General features: G+C 43.9%; 1 protein-coding gene across 7 annotated transcripts in view; it reads left to right on the top strand.

The window, feature by feature from the left end:
* The window catches only part of Ints10 (integrator complex subunit 10), a 29,515-nt gene that overhangs the window by 6,847 nt on the left and 2,424 nt on the right, over positions 1-20,244 (top strand). The window contains exons 7-18 of one of the 7 annotated variants that reach the window (XM_016007959.3): positions 3,179-3,350; positions 5,707-5,876; positions 6,703-6,836; positions 8,651-8,804; positions 10,258-10,340; positions 11,227-11,379; positions 11,943-12,051; positions 14,174-14,253; positions 15,802-15,964; positions 17,118-17,211; positions 19,173-19,250; positions 20,041-20,118. In XM_016007959.3, coding sequence (XP_015863445.1) covers positions 3,179-3,350; positions 5,707-5,876; positions 6,703-6,836; positions 8,651-8,804; positions 10,258-10,340; positions 11,227-11,379; positions 11,943-12,051; positions 14,174-14,253; positions 15,802-15,964; positions 17,118-17,211; positions 19,173-19,250; positions 20,041-20,118 — 1,468 coding nt within the window. Of the gene's footprint in view, positions 1-3,178; positions 3,351-5,706; positions 5,877-6,702; positions 6,837-8,647; positions 8,805-10,257; positions 10,341-11,226; positions 11,380-11,942; positions 12,052-14,173; positions 14,254-15,801; positions 15,965-17,117; positions 17,212-19,172; positions 19,251-20,040; positions 20,119-20,244 lie in introns of all 7 variants that reach the window. The other 6 variants (XM_042262500.2, XM_016007960.3, XM_042262502.2 and 3 more) reach the window with 6 other exon arrangements.

The following is a 20,244-nucleotide window of genomic DNA, read 5'->3' as shown; positions in this document are numbered from 1 at the left end:
TGAATAAATAGGAAATGCAGAGCAAACAGCTTCCAAAACTAAGAAATAATAGAAATCTGGCTGCCTGGACAGTCACCCCAAGGTTCCTCTATAACACTGGGGCATCCATCTTTGGCCTATAGGCCTAAAATATATGACAGACTTTTATATGAAGTAGGAATTTGAAAGACTGTCTTACCTTGTCTTGGCAAAGTTTGCCAGTCACTTTCTTTTGTGTCCTGCTTGTCCAGTTTGGACAGCATTCTGTGAGCAGTGGAGGCAAGGACAGTTTCTTTGCCTAGTGGCTAACCTTGCCACAAATGAAGGCAAACTCTATACGGAGCTTCTTCAATGTCTATCATCCTTTTATGAAGTAGATTGGTGCTGCCAAGGGCAGACATGTCTCATTGTCAGAAAAAGCCTTGGGTTATTAAAACATTTTAAATGCCACATTCTATAGGTCTTTGAAGTGTTTGAAGATCATCTATCTATTTAAAATATATCTCTGTTTGACCTTGAAAACATACCTAACATGACTATAAGTTTGATTGTTATAGATGATTAACTATTAACCTGTATTTCTTTATTATCCTAAATTGCTTTTAAGGACTAAAACTAAAGGCATCGCCTTTTTAAATGAATTGCATAGGTACAATACCTTAAGCAAGAATAGAAACATATATACAGTATAACAAAAATAAACTTAAATTTGTATCAATATACAAAAATCCATACCACTGTAAAATATTTGAGACTAGTGGTTGTTCAAAAGTAGACTCAATAATCTACCTTTTTATCCCATCATTTCTATACTGTATCCCCCTTTTTCCCTTCAGAAAGAGATCCCTGAATCTAATCTCCTTTATCCTTTGTTTAGTTTTCTCCCTGACCATGACCAGTAACAGTTTATAACCAACCCCCCTAAATGATGACCAACATCCATAACCCACCAAACTACTACCCACCCCACCTCTTCGGAATGTGGGCATCATGTTCTCTAGGTGCTTCCTGTTGTGTGGAGGTGATGACATCTCTAGGGAACCCTGAGAAAAGTGAGATAATGGTCGAGTCCTGGGAAAACTAGCCATAACATTTGTTGTCCAGTCTCTGTGCAATGGGAAAGTGTAAGGCTTATCTGTGGTCCTGGCTAGAATAGTCTGTGAGGCTGGACCACCGTGGCTAACTGCCTTGAAGCTGTTCTGGATGCAGAACTCTGAGGGAACTGCAGCAGAGGCATCTGAGAGACTGGGTCACCTGGGCCACCCCTTTTCATTGGTGTCTGGTCCCCTTGTTCCAAACACACACACTTGCAAAGGCAACATATATATCTGCATTAACACAAGTATGGACTGTGTGTTGTACACAAGCCGGCCAAAGATGAGTTTTTTGTTTTATGTTTGAGCAGGTAAAATATACGTTACCTGTCTTGTAGGATTTTTTTTTTAGGTTTATTTTTTATGTCTGTAGTCAGGAGTTTTAGGGGTCTCCCCTGATCAACTCCATTCAGCAGTCTCTTTACAATCCCATGTCTCTCAGAAGCTGTTGTTCGCTCATCAGCAGTCAAAAATTCCAAGTCAACAGGACACCATATAGGATCCAAACTCCCTGTGTATTTTCTGTCTTTACATGACTTATCCTTTTATATTATTTTATTTTCTCTTTAAAGGCTTAATTATTTATCAACTTTTTTTCTGTGACTGTCTATACCCATTTTCTTTTCTTCCCCAAGCCTGCACACATTTTTTAAATACACTGTAACCTGTTTAGAGTTTTGTTTTGTTTTGTTTTGTTTTCCACCTGGATCTGTCTTTACTGAGCACCTGCAGCATTCTTGGACCACTCAAGACAAATCTTAAACTGCCATGTCAGCTGCAGCATGGGTCAACTTAGCGCATGGCGCTTGTGGCTGGCTCCAGCCCACAGGCAGCAGCCTGTAGCCAGAAGACTGCAGGACTAGGAAGCTACATTTGGCTCCTTGTCCAGAACTTTTCTTAGATTTCTCAGGCCCTATGTTTGGATATTCGAGCCCCCACGTTGGACGCCATGTTGACATATTTTTCTTTGGGCCGCCAGCTCACACACACAAAAATAACACAGAGACTTATTAATAATTATTAAAGCTTGGCCTATAGTTTAGGCTTGCACTAGCTTTTGTAACTTAAATTAACCCATTTATATTAATCTACATTTTGCCTCCTGGCTTTTTACCTCTTTTCCATCTTGTACCTCCTGTTTCCTCTCTGTGTAGATTCATCTCCTCTTTTCTCTCTGCCTGAAAGTCCTACCTAATGTCTCCCTGCCTAGCTATTGGCCATTGAGCTCTTTATTAAACCAATCAGAAGGTGCCTTGGCAAGGACACACCTTCACAATGTGAAGGAATATTCTGCAACACATAGGGTACGAAGGCCCTTGGCTTCTTCCAGGTATTAGCTTGTCATAGTCAGCTGGAGTCCTGCTTCATATTATTGTGGCTTGCAACATAAATGTGCCGTGATCTGCTCCTAAACTGTCCTCCACCCCCAGGTCCTGTCCTCCTGAGTCTTTAGGCCCCACAACATTGCCAGATCCTGCCTGAAGGGCCTGCCTGAGGTGCCTGGGGGACTGTTACCTTCTCAGGACTGTGCTTTTGGTGCTTTGCTGGGTTATTTTTTTTTAATCCCTGATTTACCTCAAGCATTCATCACGCTCTGCTCTAATGAGGACCTTTGGGTGTTGGTGTCTGTTTCCAGACTTTGTGGGGTGTCACTGAGGCTTCTGTGGCCTTCCCTGTGAACTGCCCTGGGGTCCTTCTGCAGCTTCATCTTTTCTGTAGATCTTTACTCCTGGGTGATAGCAGCTTTGCAGTTCCCACGTGACCTTATAGGCTCCAGTTGTATAAGCAGTGGCATCATTAAGGGGCCCCTTTCAGGGCACTGTGGGACTGATGTGCCAGGGTCAGTACATATCCTTGTGAGTGAGGATTTAGATGCTTGTCTCTTCTATCTAGTGCTACATAATTAAGTAGTAAAAATTGTAGCTTGCAGGGTTGTTGTTTTTTTTTTTTTTTCATATTCCTTTGAGCTTTTTTGTTTTTCTATTGTGATGTTTTAGGGTCAGTACTTTTGTCTTTTGAGTGAAGAGTCAGATTTTTTTTCTCTGACAAGTACCATGTAAATAAGTAGTGATATTAATTGTAGGTTACTTTTTCTCACATCTCAGGTGCACAAGATACATCTGATTTAATGTCGCCCAGCAAACGTAGCTCTCAGAAGTACATAATAGAAGGACTGACTGAGAAATCATCCCAGATTGTAGACCCTTGGGAGAGGTTGTTTAAGATTCTGAATGTTGTTGGAATGAGATGCGAATGGCAGATGGATAAAGGGAGACGGTAATGAATAGTTTATTTCCAGAATTGCTTATTAAATCTTTGGTTGTATCATCTCAGAATCCTTGTAGAAAACAAAACCATTTTTTAAAAAATCAGTATCATGTATAGATACACTTCTTTGGGGGTGAGGATTTTGTAACAGTCACAATTTATGCAAGAAAAGAGGGTACTTCTTCATCTTATCCAAGGATTCCTAACTGAAGGGTAAACTCCTAAAATGGTATTGAGTGGAGCTGGGGAGATTCCTCAATGGATAAGGGTTTGCTGCACAAGTTTGAGGAAGAGGACTGAAGCTGGGCAGTCGTGCCAGCTGCCTGTAATCCCAGCACTCAGGAGGCAGAGAAGCTGGCCATCTAGACAAGCTTGAATTGGCTTGTTCTGGATCCAGTGAGAGAACGAGCTCTTTTCTTAATAAATAATGTGGAAAGCGATCAAGAAAGACTTCCGGCATCGATTTCACATGTACATGCACTTACATGACTCCAGTACCACCCATATACTGTGCCACACACAAATGTGCATAACACACACACACACACACACACACACACACACACACACACACTAAAAACAGTCAGACAGTGCTAAGTGTGGTGGTACACACGTTTAATCCCAGCATGTGGGAAGCAGAGGCAAACTCTTTTGAGTTTGAGGCCAGCATCTTCAGAGCAAGTTTCAGGATAGCCAGGGCTTTACAGAGAAACCTTGTCTCAAAAAAAAAAAAAAGTGAAAAATAAATAAAAGAAATAAATTTACAAAGAGATCATGTTGAGATCTTGTCCCTATCTTATTCACGCAGAGAAAAGAGAAATTGACTTGGCATGCTTCTGTCATTAGGTGTCTTTGTTCTCAGCTCCAGGTCAGAAGGGGAAATTTACCATTCATGCACACATTAACGAATAACTTAATATGAATAAACATGTCTCAGAAGAACTTAAGTGACTAACACAATGATGAAAAGATGAGAAGTAATAAATCCTTGGGGTGGAAAACGCTAACACTGAACTGTTGATAGGGATGTAAATTAGTGCAGCTATTATGCAAAGCAGTGTGGAGGGTCCACAAAATCCGACAGTAGCTCTACATTATAAGCCAGCTGTCATTTCCAAAGGGAATTAGCATTTCAAAGAGACATCTGTATATTTATGTTCATTATACTGTTTGCAGTAACTATGATAGGGAATCAATCTAGATGCCCATGAATGGATAAAGAAAATGTGAGTGTGATATAGATATATTACAATGTTATTCAGCCATAAAACATCACATTACATCATTTTTGGCAAAATGGATGGGCCTAGATGACGTAAGTGAAGTAAGTCAGACCCAGACAAATTCATCATGATCCCTCTCACGGACATTAATAATGCCATTTGGAATGTAGAATGGTGATTGTATGAGGCTGTGAATGGTGGTGGGGAGGGAAGTTGTGAAACATTAGCTAACACTATCCAAATACAACTGTTACAGAGAAATAACTTCTGGTGTTCTACAGAATAGAAGGTGCATGGTGACCCACAAAGCTTACCTTGCGTGTGGTGCTGAGGATTGAACCCAGATTCTGCTTATACTGGGCGGGTTCTCCACTGCTGAACCACAGCCACAGCCCTATAATAGCTTATTATACATTTAACTTACATAATTTGAATAGAGGAGCTTGAAGTTTCCAAAGTAATGTTATGGAGGCAGAAACTTAATTACCCGAGGGCCAGGCCTGGTAGCACTCGCCTTTAGTCCTAGCACTCAGGAGGCAGAACAGGTAGATCTCTGTGAGTTCGAGGCCAAGTTGGTCTACATAGTATGTTCCAGACCAGGACTATAATAGTAAACTCTGTCTCAAAAAGAAACTTAATTACCCTGATTTGATCTGCATATGGTACACATATATTAAAATGTTACACTAGGCGTTTGTGAATATATATAATTTTTTAATGCTTAAGAAGATAGTAATATTAATTACCTTGATTTGATCATATACTGTATTAGATTATCACAGTGCATTGTATGAATTTGTACAGTTAAAGTAATTTATTAAGGGGCTGGAGAGATAGCCCAGCAGTTAAGAGTACTGGCTGATCTTCCAGAGGACCCGGTTCAATTCCCAGCACCCACATGGCAGCTCACAACTGTCTATAATGCCAGCTCCAGGGGATCCGACACCTTCACACAGACATACATGCAGGCCAAACACCAATGTACATAAAATGATTTTTAAAGCTTCATTTTACTTTAAACCACAGAAGTTTATATACCCAGACACCTGTAGCTGCCTCTGGTAAGTGCATGCTTCTCCCAGACCTTTTCTTTCATCCTTTTGCTGACAGGCAGTAAGGTGAATTTTGTCCCCTCCCCTCAGAAGCTGTAGCGACCTACTGCACCGAATGAAGGAGCTCAGCAGGTACATGAACACCTTCGACAGCGAAGCTCACGCCAACTATAAGAACCAGGTGCTCTACTCCACAATGCTGGTCTTCTTCAAGAGTGCGTTCCAGTACATCAGCAGCATACAGCCGTCTCTCTTCCAAGGTGAGCTCACATACTCTTGTATAAAACTCAGATTATTAGTTTAGTGCGGATAAGAAGGAGACAAAAGTATTTTAAAATATTCAACTTTCACCATTGCTGTGGGATTAAAAAGTTGTAGGGTGGTACCAGGGCGCTTTGTCATTGATAATTTCATTTGGTTTGGATTGGTTAAGTTTTTATGTGAATATTTCTCACTAGGAACTGCTGTATTAAGACCTATAGTGGTCATACAAAATTAAATAAGGATACGGAATGCCTCTGAAAAGGAAATCAACACTTTGGAGGACGAGAAGGGAGGATAAGGAGTTCAGAAACAGCCTTGGCTACGTATTAAGTTTGAGACCAGGCCTGGGATATACATGAGACCCTCTCTCAAAAAAACCAAAAACACAAAATCAAGGAAAAAAATCCTAAAGTGTAGATTTTATGAAGACAGGACAATAGACAAAGATTTAAATAAGCTCTGTGTTACATGCATTGACTTAGCGTTTTTCATATGTTCTGGTTTTGTTTGAAGCATGTAGTGTTCATGATCATTTTATATCTCATGGTCATTGTTTAAACACTTACAGATACATGAGAACAAATGCAAAGGAACAGTTGTTCATTTTCAACACTGAAAGGGCGGCTTTATAAACGATTCAGTAGATCTTCATCTGGCCCTTCTCCCCATTTGTGTATATGCTCTTGTTTACCTAGTCAGGGTCACACTGGGCGTGTATTTTGTGAGCTTTATTTTCATGTGACACTGTACCTACCTCCTGCTCATATTCACCACTCTTTTTCTTACTTCATTTTTAATGTTCATGTGTCCTTCTTTGTGTAGGTCCTAACGCCCCAAGCCAGGTTCCACTAGTTCTTCTGGAAGATGTAGCCAATGTGTATGGTGATGTAGAAATTGATCGCAGTAAACACATACACAAGAAGAGGAAGCTAGCTGAGGGAAGAGAAAAAACCATGGTAACCCTTTCCACTTAATTACTAACAGATTGTATGCGTCATTTACCAGAGATGAATCTTTGTAAAATGTGATTTTGGAGCTAAAATAGTAAAACTTATAAGATGACAGTATAATAAAGTGTAAGTTAGTTGCCTTCAGTGGGGGCAGCTTTTCACCCTCTTTCTCCCTGGTTCATTTGATGATGTCTGAAGACATTTTTGATTGTCACAGCTGTGGTTCTGTGAGGAGGGATTAATAATTGCCATCTGGTAGGTACAGACCAGGCCAGGGCCAAACATCATACACCATACAGAACAACCGAGCAGCCCAGGAGTATCAAGGTCTATGAACCCTGTTTTGAGTTCCTTAACCATGTTTTGACTGATGGGTGTTGAATAAATTTACAAAACCCCCTGGAAACTGTTGGCTGGAGTGGGATGCTGTGATGGATGTTGGCCTCAGGATGGAAAGGGCAGCCTAGTCACCCCACAAGATACAGGAAAGCTTCCGTCAAGCTTTAGAAGAGGTTTCCGCTCAGCCCCACTGAAGAGCTGTGCCTAGGAGCTGACCGACTGGTGGTCCTCTCCTCTTAGGCGCACACATGTGTGTTCCCTCCAGTTATGACTGCTCCATCAGAGCCTCCTCTCAGAGCTTCAGTGTCCATGTGTGTTTCAAGATGGAGTTCTCAAACTTTTGCAAGCTGTTTAGAATGCCATACTGTCTTCCCCGAAAATTGAGGTTCTTTGATAGATGTCTGACCTAATTTGGAAGCAGAACTGTTTTTCATAGGTTGCAACACTAACGAACTCGCCATTTACAATAGTAAATAAGGTATTAGTTCATCACTGCTTGCTATGACCCAGAACTCTGATAAACTAGGATGTCCAGCGGATTGTGTGTGTGTCGCTCCTGAGGTGGACGAGTGTGGTAGGGTAGATTCTCCAGGTACAAGAGGCAGCGGGAGGTCTGAAGGCAGGGAGGAAGGCTGGTAGAAAGGAGGCCCTGGGTCTGAAGAGATGGCGCAGTGGTTAATAGCACTTGCTGCTCTTCCAGAGGACCGAGTTCAGTTCCCACCACCCACATCAGGAGAACATCTGAAACTCTAGCCCCGGGGAACTCAACACCTCTGTCAACTGAGAGCACCTGCACCCGCTAGCACATATACGTTAACTATACACTTATACATAATTAAAAATAGTGAAATCTTTATGTATTTAATTTTAAAGAAAGGAGGCATCCAAGGCAGAGTGGCATGTGACATCAGTGGGGGGGTGGGGGGGTGAAATGCGTCACTGAAACCTCCGAGCACACTACAGTGACCTCAGTGTGGTGAAAGCGAGGGACGATTTCACCGGGGCTAGTGACACGGAGGAGTGAGTTGGGCAGAATGACTGATTGTCAGTGTCCTCTTTGACCTTGACTGTTGGGCAGCATCTCTAGAAATGCCCAGTGACATACATAGCAGTGGCCTTTCTCTGCAGCTCTCATTGGCTGTGTAGGACATGAAGTGAGGGGTAGTAGAAATCTGTACCGGGAAACACGGAGGGCATCCCAGATCACACCTCAGCAGCAGAGCTGAAGGTGGAGTGGGTGTGGCCCCGGACAGGTGTGTGCAGAGCAAGGGGGCCCTGCGGGGGGTGGGGGGGCAGCCACTTCTCTGTCTATATGTGGATCATTGGCGATCAATGTTAAATAGGAAAAGCTGTGCACATGTAATCTTTGATATAAAAGCTATAGGAGACAGTTCTTCCATAGGAGACAATGACTGAGTGCGTCAGTCTGGGATGGCCTTTATCACCTTCAATGAGTTGTGCTTTTCCCGCCCCCCAAGCAGAGTTCAGATGATGAGGAATGCTCAGCAAAAGGGAGAAGCCGGCACATTGTTGTCAGTAAAGCTGAGCTCAGCAACTCCATGGAAGTGCTGGAGAGCTTCAAGCTGGCCAGGGAGAGCTGGGAGCTGCTCTATTCCCTGGAATTCCTTGACAAAGGTGAGCATGCGCTCCTCGTCATCGTCGACACTGGTTAATCGTGGAAAATCACTCTGAAAGATGAGTGTGGTCTTTGAAATGTCACCTGCCATGGCTTGTTGAATCAGGTCGAGCCATCACGCGTTTTATAGGATTCTCTTTTGATGAGGAAATCTGTCAATTAACCATCATCTCTGAGTTGCTCCTAGACCATGAGGGTTGGGCAGCGTGGGAAGGACGCCGCTTGCTCTTTCTCCTGTCTTTGTACCGCCCCCTTCTTTTTCTTCCTCCTCTCTTCTCCCTCAAGCTGCCTGTGTTCTGCAGAAGGCAGTGTGGCTTTTGTCTGCCACCAGCTCTGTTGCCTTGGAAATGGAGAATGCCTCTGTTCTTTTTTGAGACAGGATCCCAATTTGTAGCTCTGGCTGGCCTGGAACTTGCTGTGTAGACCAGGCTGGCCTGGAACTCAGAGACCCTCCTGAGTCTGCCTCCCAAGTGCTGGGATCAGAAGTGTGCATCGCCTCGCCCACACCTGGCTGCTCCCTCTTGAATGAAGACGTAAATGATTCATGTGCCTGCTTTCTAGGACTCGCTCCCTCTTGCTAACCAATCATTTTTGCTTTCCTGTGGAATCAGGGCCCATTAATTTCCTGTTAGGCAGTGAGCATGCATCCTTTGGCCTCCTATCACATGGCCAGATGGCCCCTGGTCGGGTGTGCTGTATTATCTTTTCTAAGGGAGTATAGCTTCAGTTTCTTTCGTTGTATTTATTGTGGATATGTATGGGGCTGTTTTGGAAGACATTTTCTTTAGTCATAAATCGACCTTTTTAAAAATGATAAATGGGCAGCTGGGACAACTAACATAAGACCTTGTCTTAAAAAACAAAACAAGGCCGGGCGGTGGTGGCGCACGCCTTTAATCCCAGCACTCGGGAGGCAGAGCCAGGCGGATCTCTGTGAGTTCGAGGCCAGCCTGGGCTACCAAGTGAGCTCCAGGAAAGGCACAAAGCTACACAGAGAAACCCTGTCTCGAATAACCAAAAAAAAAAAAAAAAAAACAAAACAAGATACATGGAGTAACTCATGGAAAGTGTAGTTCTTGGCATATAATACATGCTTACAAATGTCGGTGTATAAAAATCCTTCTCGTGGGCTGGTGGGATGGCTCAGTGAGTAAAGGCACTTGCCCACAGGCCTGATGACCTGGGTGGGGCTCACGTGGTGGGAGGAGAGAACCCTGCTGGGTTGTGCTCTGACCTCCACACCTGCGCCACAGGGCACATCATACCTAAAATAATAAACTGTGAAAAAAGAATCCTGACGTATCAGTGATGAGCGTCCCTGGCTTTGCTGCCCTACCAGAAAGCCTAGAGCCCCGGTGAAGGTCACCATCGCTTTTTAGTGTGTGTGTTTTCCCCTTTGTTGCCTCTGTGTTCACCAGTTTGGAGTGAATTTACTTTCAAATTCTCACACAGAATTTACAAGAATTTGTTTGGCTTGGAAGACGGACACATGGCTGTGGCTAAGAATCTTCCTCACAGATATGATCATCTACCAGGTACTGTGACAGGCACTTCCAGCTGCAGGGTGGCATTGTTGCAAACTGGTCTTAGCATAAGAAGTGTTGTGCTCCTTGGGGGCTAGTCCACTGCCTGTCCACATCTGGGAGTATTCTGTGGTTGTGAGATTAAGGTCCACTTTCATCCCCAAGGGTCTCACTTTCTTGGTGACTGTCAGTGTGCCCAGTCATGTTCCTGCTTTTCCCTGTGTAGAGAAGTAAGGCCCCCACACACCCTGATTTATCTCTGCCCTCTTGCACATTAAAGACAGTTTTCTTAATTAATATTGTCCACTTTAAATTACCATACAGAATATTAGGTTGCCTATGGCATTTCAGTAGAATTTGCTTTGGTTGATCCTCCACATCCACCAGCTCCCTTTTGTCTCTTCCGCCTCCAGCAGTCTCTGCCTCTGCCATCATAAAAGTCTGTTACCCTCCCTTCCCCAGCTCTCCTTTTCTTCCTCACTTGTGGTCCCCTCTCTAGTCTCATGACGTCTGCCTACAGTTGTACCCACATAGAAACATTCGAGCCTGGATCCACATGTGAGAGCGTGTAGTGTTTGTCTGTCCGAGTAGGGCCTGCCTACAGCAGCAGCATTCCTTCAGTAGAAGACCTTCCTGGCCCCCTTCCCTCTGCCCCGCTGCCCTCCGGCATGCGCACTGTTCTGTAGCTGCCAGAATGGGGAGAGCAGACAGTTGCCACCAAGATGCAGACGGGGACAGCGGGCTGCTTCTGTCCTTCACAAGTACCGAGCGGGTTCTATGGAAACGGAATATCCAAAGTGACAGAGATTCTGTGGTGTGTGTGTGTGTGTGTGTGTGTGTGTGTGTGTGTGTATTTTAATGTCCATCTTTTCCATCTTTGCCTTTGTGTCTTTCCAAGGGTCAATATAAGAAGGCAATAGCCAGTCTGCATCACTTAGCAGCTCTCCAAGGATCCCTTTCTCAGCCGCAGATCACAGGACAGGGGACTTTAGAACACCAGAGGGCGCTCATCCAGCTGGCAACCTGTCACTTTGCGCTGGGGGAGTATAGAGTGAGTACTGGGTTTGTACTGGGGGAATGCAGAGTGAGTACTAGGTGGTTCACATGGCGTTCCCAAAGGCTGCATGGCACCCTGGGATATCTCGTTCCTGTAGTGATTTTTCAAGTCAGGGCACACTTCCTTGATTGACCTTACCACTTGGATCTGTTACTTAATTTGCTGCTGAAAAACACAATGATCTTGTTTTACTTAATGTTTCTGGAGTGTAACTTCCCTGAAATTGGGCGTCAGTACTATTTCCTTATTCTTCTCTTTTTTGAGACAAGGTCTCATGTATCCCAGACTGTCTTTGAATTTGCTGTGTGGTTTAAAGATAGGCACTGTGTATGTTTATTAGTGTATACAAATTCGTGGTAGTTTCTAACAGTGAAGAATAGATTTTTGTTCCCTCTTTTTCATAGACTTAATCTGACCGTGCCTTTCCCTGTGTTCACTTGGAGTGCTCAGCGATGGTCATAGGAATACAGCCCTCTGCACACACACTGTCTGCTTCTCTGCTGTAGACAGCTGCCGTTCAGAGCTTCACATTAGTCCTGTGGTCTTCTCTCCTGTAGATGACATGTGAGAAGGTTCTGGACCTGATGTGCTACATGGTGCTACCCATACAAGATGGAGGGAAATCGCAGGAAGAGCCCTCCAAAGTGAAGCCCAAGTTTAGGAAAGGTACGTGAAGTCTTGTTCCTTGTCACAGGAGTTGTAGGACCTGTGACTAAGATGTCACAGTTCCTAGTGAGGTCATACCACTGTGCGCTGTGGAAAACTGCTCCCTCTCCAGGCTGTGTTCCTAAGTAAATCTGCATCTTTTCCAAACCCTGAGTTCCACTTCATGAGTTTGTTGTCTCTGAAGAACATCTTCCCTGTTTTCCCTAGCACTAGGGAAACAAGAGACCCATCAGTATGTCCCCTGTCATCATATTCCCCTGGGGCCATTTTGAGCTTCACCTGATTCCACATTGCTTGGAAAAACTAACGCATAGCTAATAATCTAAATTTCCACCTAAGACTTAGAAATAGATATTCATATAAATATGAAGCTAGTAGGAGAGAGAAATAATGGTAATTAGAGCAGAATCAACACAATAGGAAAAAATGAATAAAAACCAAAGGTTATTTCTGTGAAAATATGCATAAAATTAATAAAATCCTAATGAGCTTGATCCAGAAGACGGTGGCCACAAATTTCAATATCAGGCATGAAAAGGTATACCACAACAAATCTTGGTTATGTCAAAAGGACAATAAGAGAACAACTTTATGTCAAGAATTTTTAAAAAATTAGATGCAGTGGGAAATTTTTTGATAAGCACAACTTATAAAAAAAGACACAAAACGAAATAGAAACCTTTTATTAGAACAAAAGAATATTAAATTTGGTATTAAAAAAACAAAAACAAGCACAGACTGCAGAAAGCGCAGTTGTTGAGCAGTGGTCCTGAGTGAGGGCGAAGGAGCAGACCGTTCCTGTGCTTCTGAAAGTGAGTAAATGTGTAGAAGTCGTCAGCATTGTCAGGAAGAGCGAGTACCCCATTACCCGGCTGTGCCTCCTCCCCTAGCCACTGCCTTTCCGAACTGGGCCTTTGCCCACTGCGTCCTGACTTCCAGACAGAAATGTCCTTTTGCATGGAACGGAATATTCTTGTACTTCAGGTACGAAGGACAGATACTGAAAGTAATCGAACATTTCATTTTAGATGTACAGTGTGTTGAGGAGGACCCATATAAAAAGGCTTTTATTTCTTGCTACTTCTTGCCTCTGCCGAGAGGAAGATTTAAGATATGAAGAACACAGGCCATGAAGAAAAAGATTGACATCTTAGTTTGGAAGTCATCGCTTAAAGTTTTTTCTACAAGTACACATGAAGTCATGTGTAAACATGTTTGATAAAACATCGTGTTTAAAGTGAAAAATCAGAAATCTCATTTGTCAGAATGCGTGACACAGCAGACAATCATATTGGTGATTAGGATACCATGTAATCTTGGAAATTCCTTGTCTAGAGCTTCATGTATTTTTGACAAACCTGAAACTCAGAAGGTGGAGGACAAAAGTCAGTTAGCAGAGGATACATCCGTTATGGCACCATTTGACATAGTAGACTGAAAGCATGCCAGACATTTCTGTGTGTTGTTTGTAAATACAAGCACCTGTGATGGTAGCATGCAGCCTGCATAGGAGTGACCATCACCACGCTCAGAATTGTGTCTGTCCTGGGGCAGGAGAAGAGGATGCCATCAGGACACTCTAAGGATCTTCTACTGGTTTTGTGATGATTTGTGCTAACATCTTTAAAAATTAAAGCCAGATGTTAGCATTTTGTAAAACTGAGGGACAGGGCTGGAAAGATGGCTCAGCGTCTTACAGATGGTCTGGGTTAGGTTCCCAACACCCACATGGCAGCTCATAATCATCTGTAACTCCAACTCCAGGGGATCTAAGACCCTCTTACCTCTACAGGTGCTGTGCATGCGATGCCCATGTGTACATACAGGCTAGATATGTACACACACACAGAAGCTGAGGGACAAGCACCTGGGTTTGTGAGATTCCCTCTGTATAATATTCTACATATTTGAAATATTGTATAATAATTATCTAGTAAGATAGGAAAGAAAATTGAGAAATGAAATCTAGAGACCAAAAGCCAATGTCATCACCAATATGATTGTCTGCTGTGTCACGCATTCTGACACGTGTTTATCTTCCTGAGGAAGCAAGCGGAACATTTGTTTGTCAAAGCTGTTCTCGTTGATGGTAACAGTCACTAACAGTCTGGCCTTCTGTTAGGTTTGGATCTGAAGCTTCTGCCCTGTACCAGTAAGGCTATTATGCCGTACTGCCTGCACTTGATGCTAGCATGCTTTAAGGTGAGCTTAACATGGGATTAGCAGGAAGCACATTCCCTCTGAAATATGTCCTGATGAGACGGCATGACTTAAGAGCTTTATTCACAACTGTTTTGTACTTTACCAGACAGGTGGGAAAATTCGGTGGGCTAGGAATTAACAAGTGTTCTTTTGGTTTTTGGTTTTTGATTTTTTGTTTGTTTGTTTGATTGTTTTTAGTTCAGCTGCACTAGGCAAAGGTGAATAGGAAATAAGACCCATCCTTGAGAAGGATATGGGTAGTAAGTAGTAAGGAGGACAGACATTCCCATGCCTGTTATGGCTGTAAAAACGATTTTTGACATTGTGTATGTCAGAATGTATTAGCTACAGAAGAAGGCAATATAAATATTGGGGTCATAAGTGTATGAGGAATTAATTCTTTTAGACATGAGGGTCAGCACCAGCAAAGGCCCAGTAGTACCGGGAAGCTTCCGAGACTCTTGACACCGCAAGCCTTGGCTGCAGTGGAGTAGAGTAGAGCCCTGGGGTGGGCTTGTCGCTGTTTCATTAGGCTTGTGTGCAAAAGGTAACGGTGCTGGGTACCGCTTTATGCAATGGTCCCACACTAACCTGAGCGCTAGAGCTGCTGGCATCGAAGAAGCCATCTGAAGTGTGGTTTTGGGCATCTGTCCATTGCAAACCAGACCTTTAGCCTTTCCTGTAGTTCACACCTATTGCTTGCTGGCTTTCCTTCCCAGCACCATCTTCTTAAGCCCCTATGTTACGGCTTCTTGCCCATCTTTCCACTCACAGTTGTTTCCTAAAAGATATCACTAAGCCGGGCGGTGGTGGCGCACGCCTTTAATCCCAGCACTCGGGAGGCAGAGCCAGGCCGATCTCTGTGAGTTTGAGGCCAGCCTGGTCTATAGAGTGAGTTCCAGGAAAGGAGCAAAGCTACACAGAGAAACCCTGTCTCGAAAAACCAAAAAAAAAAAAAAAAAAAAAAAAGATATCACTAATAGGGTTGGAAGATGGCTCAGTTGGTAGGGTGCTTACCCAGCACCCACGAGCCCTGGGTTCAATTCCCAGGATGGCATAAACTGGGCATGGTGATACATACCTATAATCCCAGCACTTGGGAGGGAGGGGTGGAAAGATCACAAGATCAAGAATATCCTCAGCTATCTAACAAATGTAGGGCAGACCTTTGATTCAGGGGACCCTGTCTCTGATGAATAGAACAGAAAAAAATAAAATAACAAGAAGTTCCTATTTATTCTTTTCACTGTGTAGGAATACTCAACTTTATCCCTGATTCTCAAACTCAAAAACTCCCAGCTCACCTATTCATGTCCAGCTCTGGTTTAAAGACTTGTCAGCCTCATGTGCCGAGCCCTCAGAGGGAACCGGGAGCTTCCCCAGAATCCACCCTCCTCAGAAGGGTGTGGTGTTCACCAACAGTTTGGTTGTCTTAATGATGATGATGTATAGATTATACTGACATGTGGAGCCCCTCTTTGGAAGTGATAGTTGGTATGCCCTAGATTTCCTAGATTTATTTCTTCTGCATAAAACTTTGTCTTACAGCTGAGAGCTTTTACGGACAACAGAGATGACATGGCGCTGGGCCATGTGATTGTACTTCTCCAGCAGGAGTGGCCGCGGGGAGAGAACCTTTTCCTGAAAGCCATCAGTAAGATTTGCCAGCAAGGAAATTTCCAGTATGAGAACTTCTTCAGCTATGTTACAAGTATCCTTTCTCTGGATGAAGCACAATCACTTCTGAATGTTTAGCACAAGTGCATCCTACAGGATGAACCATTCTAGTAGAGATACTGCTTTTCCTGTTTGTGGGGAAAGGAGGAGGACTGAGCACCAGAAATGAGCTGTGGCAGTTGCTTTGTGAAAGTCAGTGACGTTTCAGAGTTCAAGGAATCAGGGCTGTCGTTCCCTTCTAGTTGACTTCCAAGAAGGCAGCCTGGAAGCTTCCAGTGAGAATAGCCTACAAGTTCTTGCCAAGCCCAGAGCAGTTGGTTTAGCACAGACTACCATAGTTCCTTGGCCTTTGTCTATGGAAAGAGTGTCCCCTGTGGCCTCTCCTTGGACAGAGGCTGCCCCCGGGGTCAGTTCTTAGCACTGGGCCTGCGCCATCCCAGCTGCTCCTTAGTTATGCTAAGGAGGCAGAGGTGCTTTGTGAGGTGGGCAGCACCTGACTTCACATGTTTGTAAGGGGCAGACCACCTTTGAATTGAGGGTACACCCCAGTTTGGTGGCTTTCATTTTATTGCCTCTCATAATACATCCTCTCAATTTTCAGGATACATGTACTATATATATCCCAGTGCCTGAGCAGTGATTTTTTTTTTTTAAGGTTAATGAAAGTTATAAAACTTTCCCCCAGAAGGATGCATCATCTAACATTTCATATGGAATTTTCTGAGTTCTCAGACACTACCTTTCTTGAAGCATCTGAAAGACCTTGTCTGCTGGGTGTGAAGAAATAATCTTTCTTTTTATGATTCATATCCTGTCAGCCAGACCATCCTCTCCACTCCTCCTAGTTCTGATTTCTTACTAAGAAATTTCTCTTACGGCCATGTAGAATCTGTTTAATTATCTCCGTAGGAAAGCCATGTGCTAATGCTTTTCAGTCCGATGGGCCTGGAGATTGATGCCACTGAGTTACACAGCCATCCCCGCTGTGGATGGAACTCATGGAACTCGTGCAGAGAGTTCTTTTTACAGGGCAGGTTGTTAGTGTAAAGATCAGTACCTGGTTCAAGAACTGACTGGTTGTTAGCCGGAGAGCAGTAGCCAGGTTCTTCACCTGCCGAGAGCCTGTTTCCTCACCTGGGAGAACAGGGCAACTTGTTACTTGTTGGTTGACCTGAATGTGGCCGAAGACATTGACATGCTGGAGGAGTTTGCTTATTTAAGAACCCAGGAAGGAGGGAAGATTCACCTGGAATTACTCCCCAATCAAGGAATGCTGATCAAGTAAGCAGATGCTCTTTTGTGGCTCGATGCTGTATGCTCCCCTTTCATGTGCTTGCATGATTTATTTGTAAATTTCTGTACCTTTCAGAAATTTAATGGAAAGGAATCCAAACCTGGTCTCTGTTTTAGAAGGGCTGCTTGATTCGAGGTGTCTTTTAAAAACTTAGCTACACTTCTGGGGAAAAAAAAATGTTGCTTAAATTGGGATGTTTTTGTTACTTTTGAAATCCTTTATTAGAGAATTTTCTATATGCCTTTTCCTTTCCAAAATTTAGTATTCATTTCTGGTTAGGCATACAGAGATTTTAATTGAAAGCAGCCATGCTTAACGCTGTACTGGATTAGGGGGAAAGCACAGACTTTATTTAGAACTCTGTCCTAAGACCTTCCTCGTGGCTTGTGTAGCACAAAGTGAATTAGCTGGTTCTAGTGCCTCTAAAACACACCTGCCCCCCAAAGTGACTGGGGATGTGCTTGGTTCCAGGTGTGCCCCTAGCCCGTAGGACACTACAGAAACCCCAGGTTGTCTCAGATGGAAGTACCAAGTTAGCGACCATTCATGATTTTTAAATAGCTCATAAACCTTGCTTCTATCCTCCTCAGTCCTCATTGCAGTTTGGTTAATGGAGCCTCTCTCCTGTGAGTGCCATGTGCAGTTTGTACCCTTCCTTCTTCGCTTCCTTCATAGTCAGTGTGTCTGTAAGTCAGTGTCAGAGTTAGGCCAAGAGACTGAACCCAGAGCAGGAAGAATGTGTTGCTGAGACTGGAAATCTTCTCGGTCATCCCTCAGTTTTGGCAGAAGCAAGTTTTTTAGTTGTTAAAAGCCATAGCCCTTACTTTGCTCTGCCTTTGTAGACTCATAGGGGTGTTGGAGGAGCGAGGTAAGAAATGCTTATATTGGATTTCTGTAACTCAGGAATTGGTCCATGGTGAGCATTCCTTCCTTATTATGCCTTAGCAAGAGGAGGGCCCAGCAGAATCTGCCCTAAAGAACACAAGATCCCCTCCCTATCTTCTAAGTGACATTGCTTATCTTAGACATTTCCATTAAGGAACTGAGGTGGTGTTTAGGAGCATCAGAGGCCCTTTGTAGGCTGCTTAATCAGGATGTCCTAGACACTGTCCTCTCCCCTTCTCCATCGACTACTTTGACTATGAACCAGAGTCGTGGAGAATAGTAACTGCATGCTTCCAAGTGTGGTTAACCATGTGTGAGAATAGATTGCTTCTATAAATGGAAACACACGTAAACTGTTTCCTATAGGACCCTCTGGATCCCAAAATTGATTATACAAACATGTCTTTAAGACAGCTTTTTAGTTCATTAAAAGCTGACCATTCAAACTGTCATAATACATATGGTCTTAGAGTCAAACTCTTTCGACAGAGGGGTCAATCTGCACAGGATTGCCGCATGACTTAGAGAATGCTTGGCTGTCTGTGGCAATATAAGGAATGCATCTACAGTCCTCAGCAGTTGGGTCTCTGGTTTCACTGTAACTAGGCCTTTCTTCTTTGTCCATATTTTCTTAACTTGAATAGTGTTAACTTGCTCATGGTCCCTGGGACTTGGAATTTAAAATGAGGACCTATCGCTGGCCCAGATAATGGCACTGGAAAGGAGGCATCTGTCCTGCTTTCCAGGGCTCTCCCACCTTGATCAACCTAACTTGAACTTCCTTGAACTTTCTGTAGAAGATAAGCCTCCTAAAAACCCATGGTTGATTCAGCTTGGAAAAAGCATTAGGGATTGTTAACTAGTGACCTGACCTTGTAGGAATGTTCTCTGTGAGGGTCTCAACATGGATTTGAATCTGTATTTCAGATAACCTCTATCTAAATGACGCCAAGAGAATCAAACTGCGTAAGACAGAGATTTGACTGACTGAGGTGTGATTAGACTCTTGAATAAAACTATCTATATTCCTTTTCCCTTTGGGTTCCAAACAAATTCTCTGAAGCCATTGCAGACCTTGTGGGTGGTCCCTCCAGATGAGTGGCAGAGATGTTGTGAGCAGTGTACCTCTCCTCCCCTTGGGGTAAGGTTGTGAGTCCGTCCTAGTTGTAGCATCTCGGATGCAAGCAGGTACAGTACAAACACTGGGCACCTGGTGCCAGGCCTAAAGGAGACAGAAGGTCTCCGTTTGTTCCGTAGATATGTTGTTCTGACGTGTGTTCAATGAGAGAACCGTTTCCATGCCGACAGCCACAGAACCATTAGTTGCACTAGACTGGATCAAAATGGAAAGAAATCTCGGGGCTAATGTACTAAATCTTCATTACAGAATTCTGCAAAACCATGGCTCCCAGCCTTGTTTTCCTCAAAATCTCAAACACCCTTTCTTTATTGAAAACATTGCCAGCCCTTCTGAGTCCTCTTTGAAGGGCGGCCTCTCAGTCTGGGGCTTCAGTCCTGCTAAGGTGGCTAGCCAGTGTCCCCAGGTGTGTTTCTGGGACCGGCGAGGGCAGGAGAAGAGTGAGGGAAGCAGGCTGGATTTTGAGTCCTGTCTTCTCGGATGTTACCCCTCCCCACTACCCTCTCGTCTCCCTCCATCTTCCTCACTGATGCCTTTATACTCCAAATCACAAGTGGGAAGAGCTCTGGGACCAGGAGCCAAGATGCCTCTAGACTGGCACCAGCAGCGGGTGCGGTGGGGCCCTCAGCTTCTCCCAGTCCCCCTGAAGACAGCACGGCCAGGGGCTTGTGGAGGTTCAAGTTTCTGTACAGTCCGCTTTCCAGTCCTGTGTATCCTCTCCGGAGTGTTGTTTTTGCAGTGCAGGGTGAGCTGGTGTGGGTGTTTGAATGCTGCTGTTTGCTGTCTTTTAAAGGCCTTCTAGCCCTCCCATGGGGTTACTGCAGCAGGAATTCTTACCTGTGCTTCAGCCCAGCATACAGACTGCTGACAGGTACCAAGTGGAAAAACACCTGCTCATAGTGTGCTGTTTGTCAACATGTTCCCCGCCCGCCCATGGTTTTCAGCTCGTTGTCCCTCGATGCTCTTCTTCATGCTTTATTTATTTGTTTTTAATTTG

Source organism: Peromyscus maniculatus, chromosome 17 (genome assembly GCF_049852395.1).
Source record: "Peromyscus maniculatus bairdii isolate BWxNUB_F1_BW_parent chromosome 17, HU_Pman_BW_mat_3.1, whole genome shotgun sequence".
Lineage (NCBI taxonomy): Eukaryota > Metazoa > Chordata > Mammalia > Rodentia > Cricetidae > Peromyscus > Peromyscus maniculatus.
Note: the sequence above shows the minus strand (reverse complement) of the source record. Positions and strands in the feature narration are given on the sequence as shown.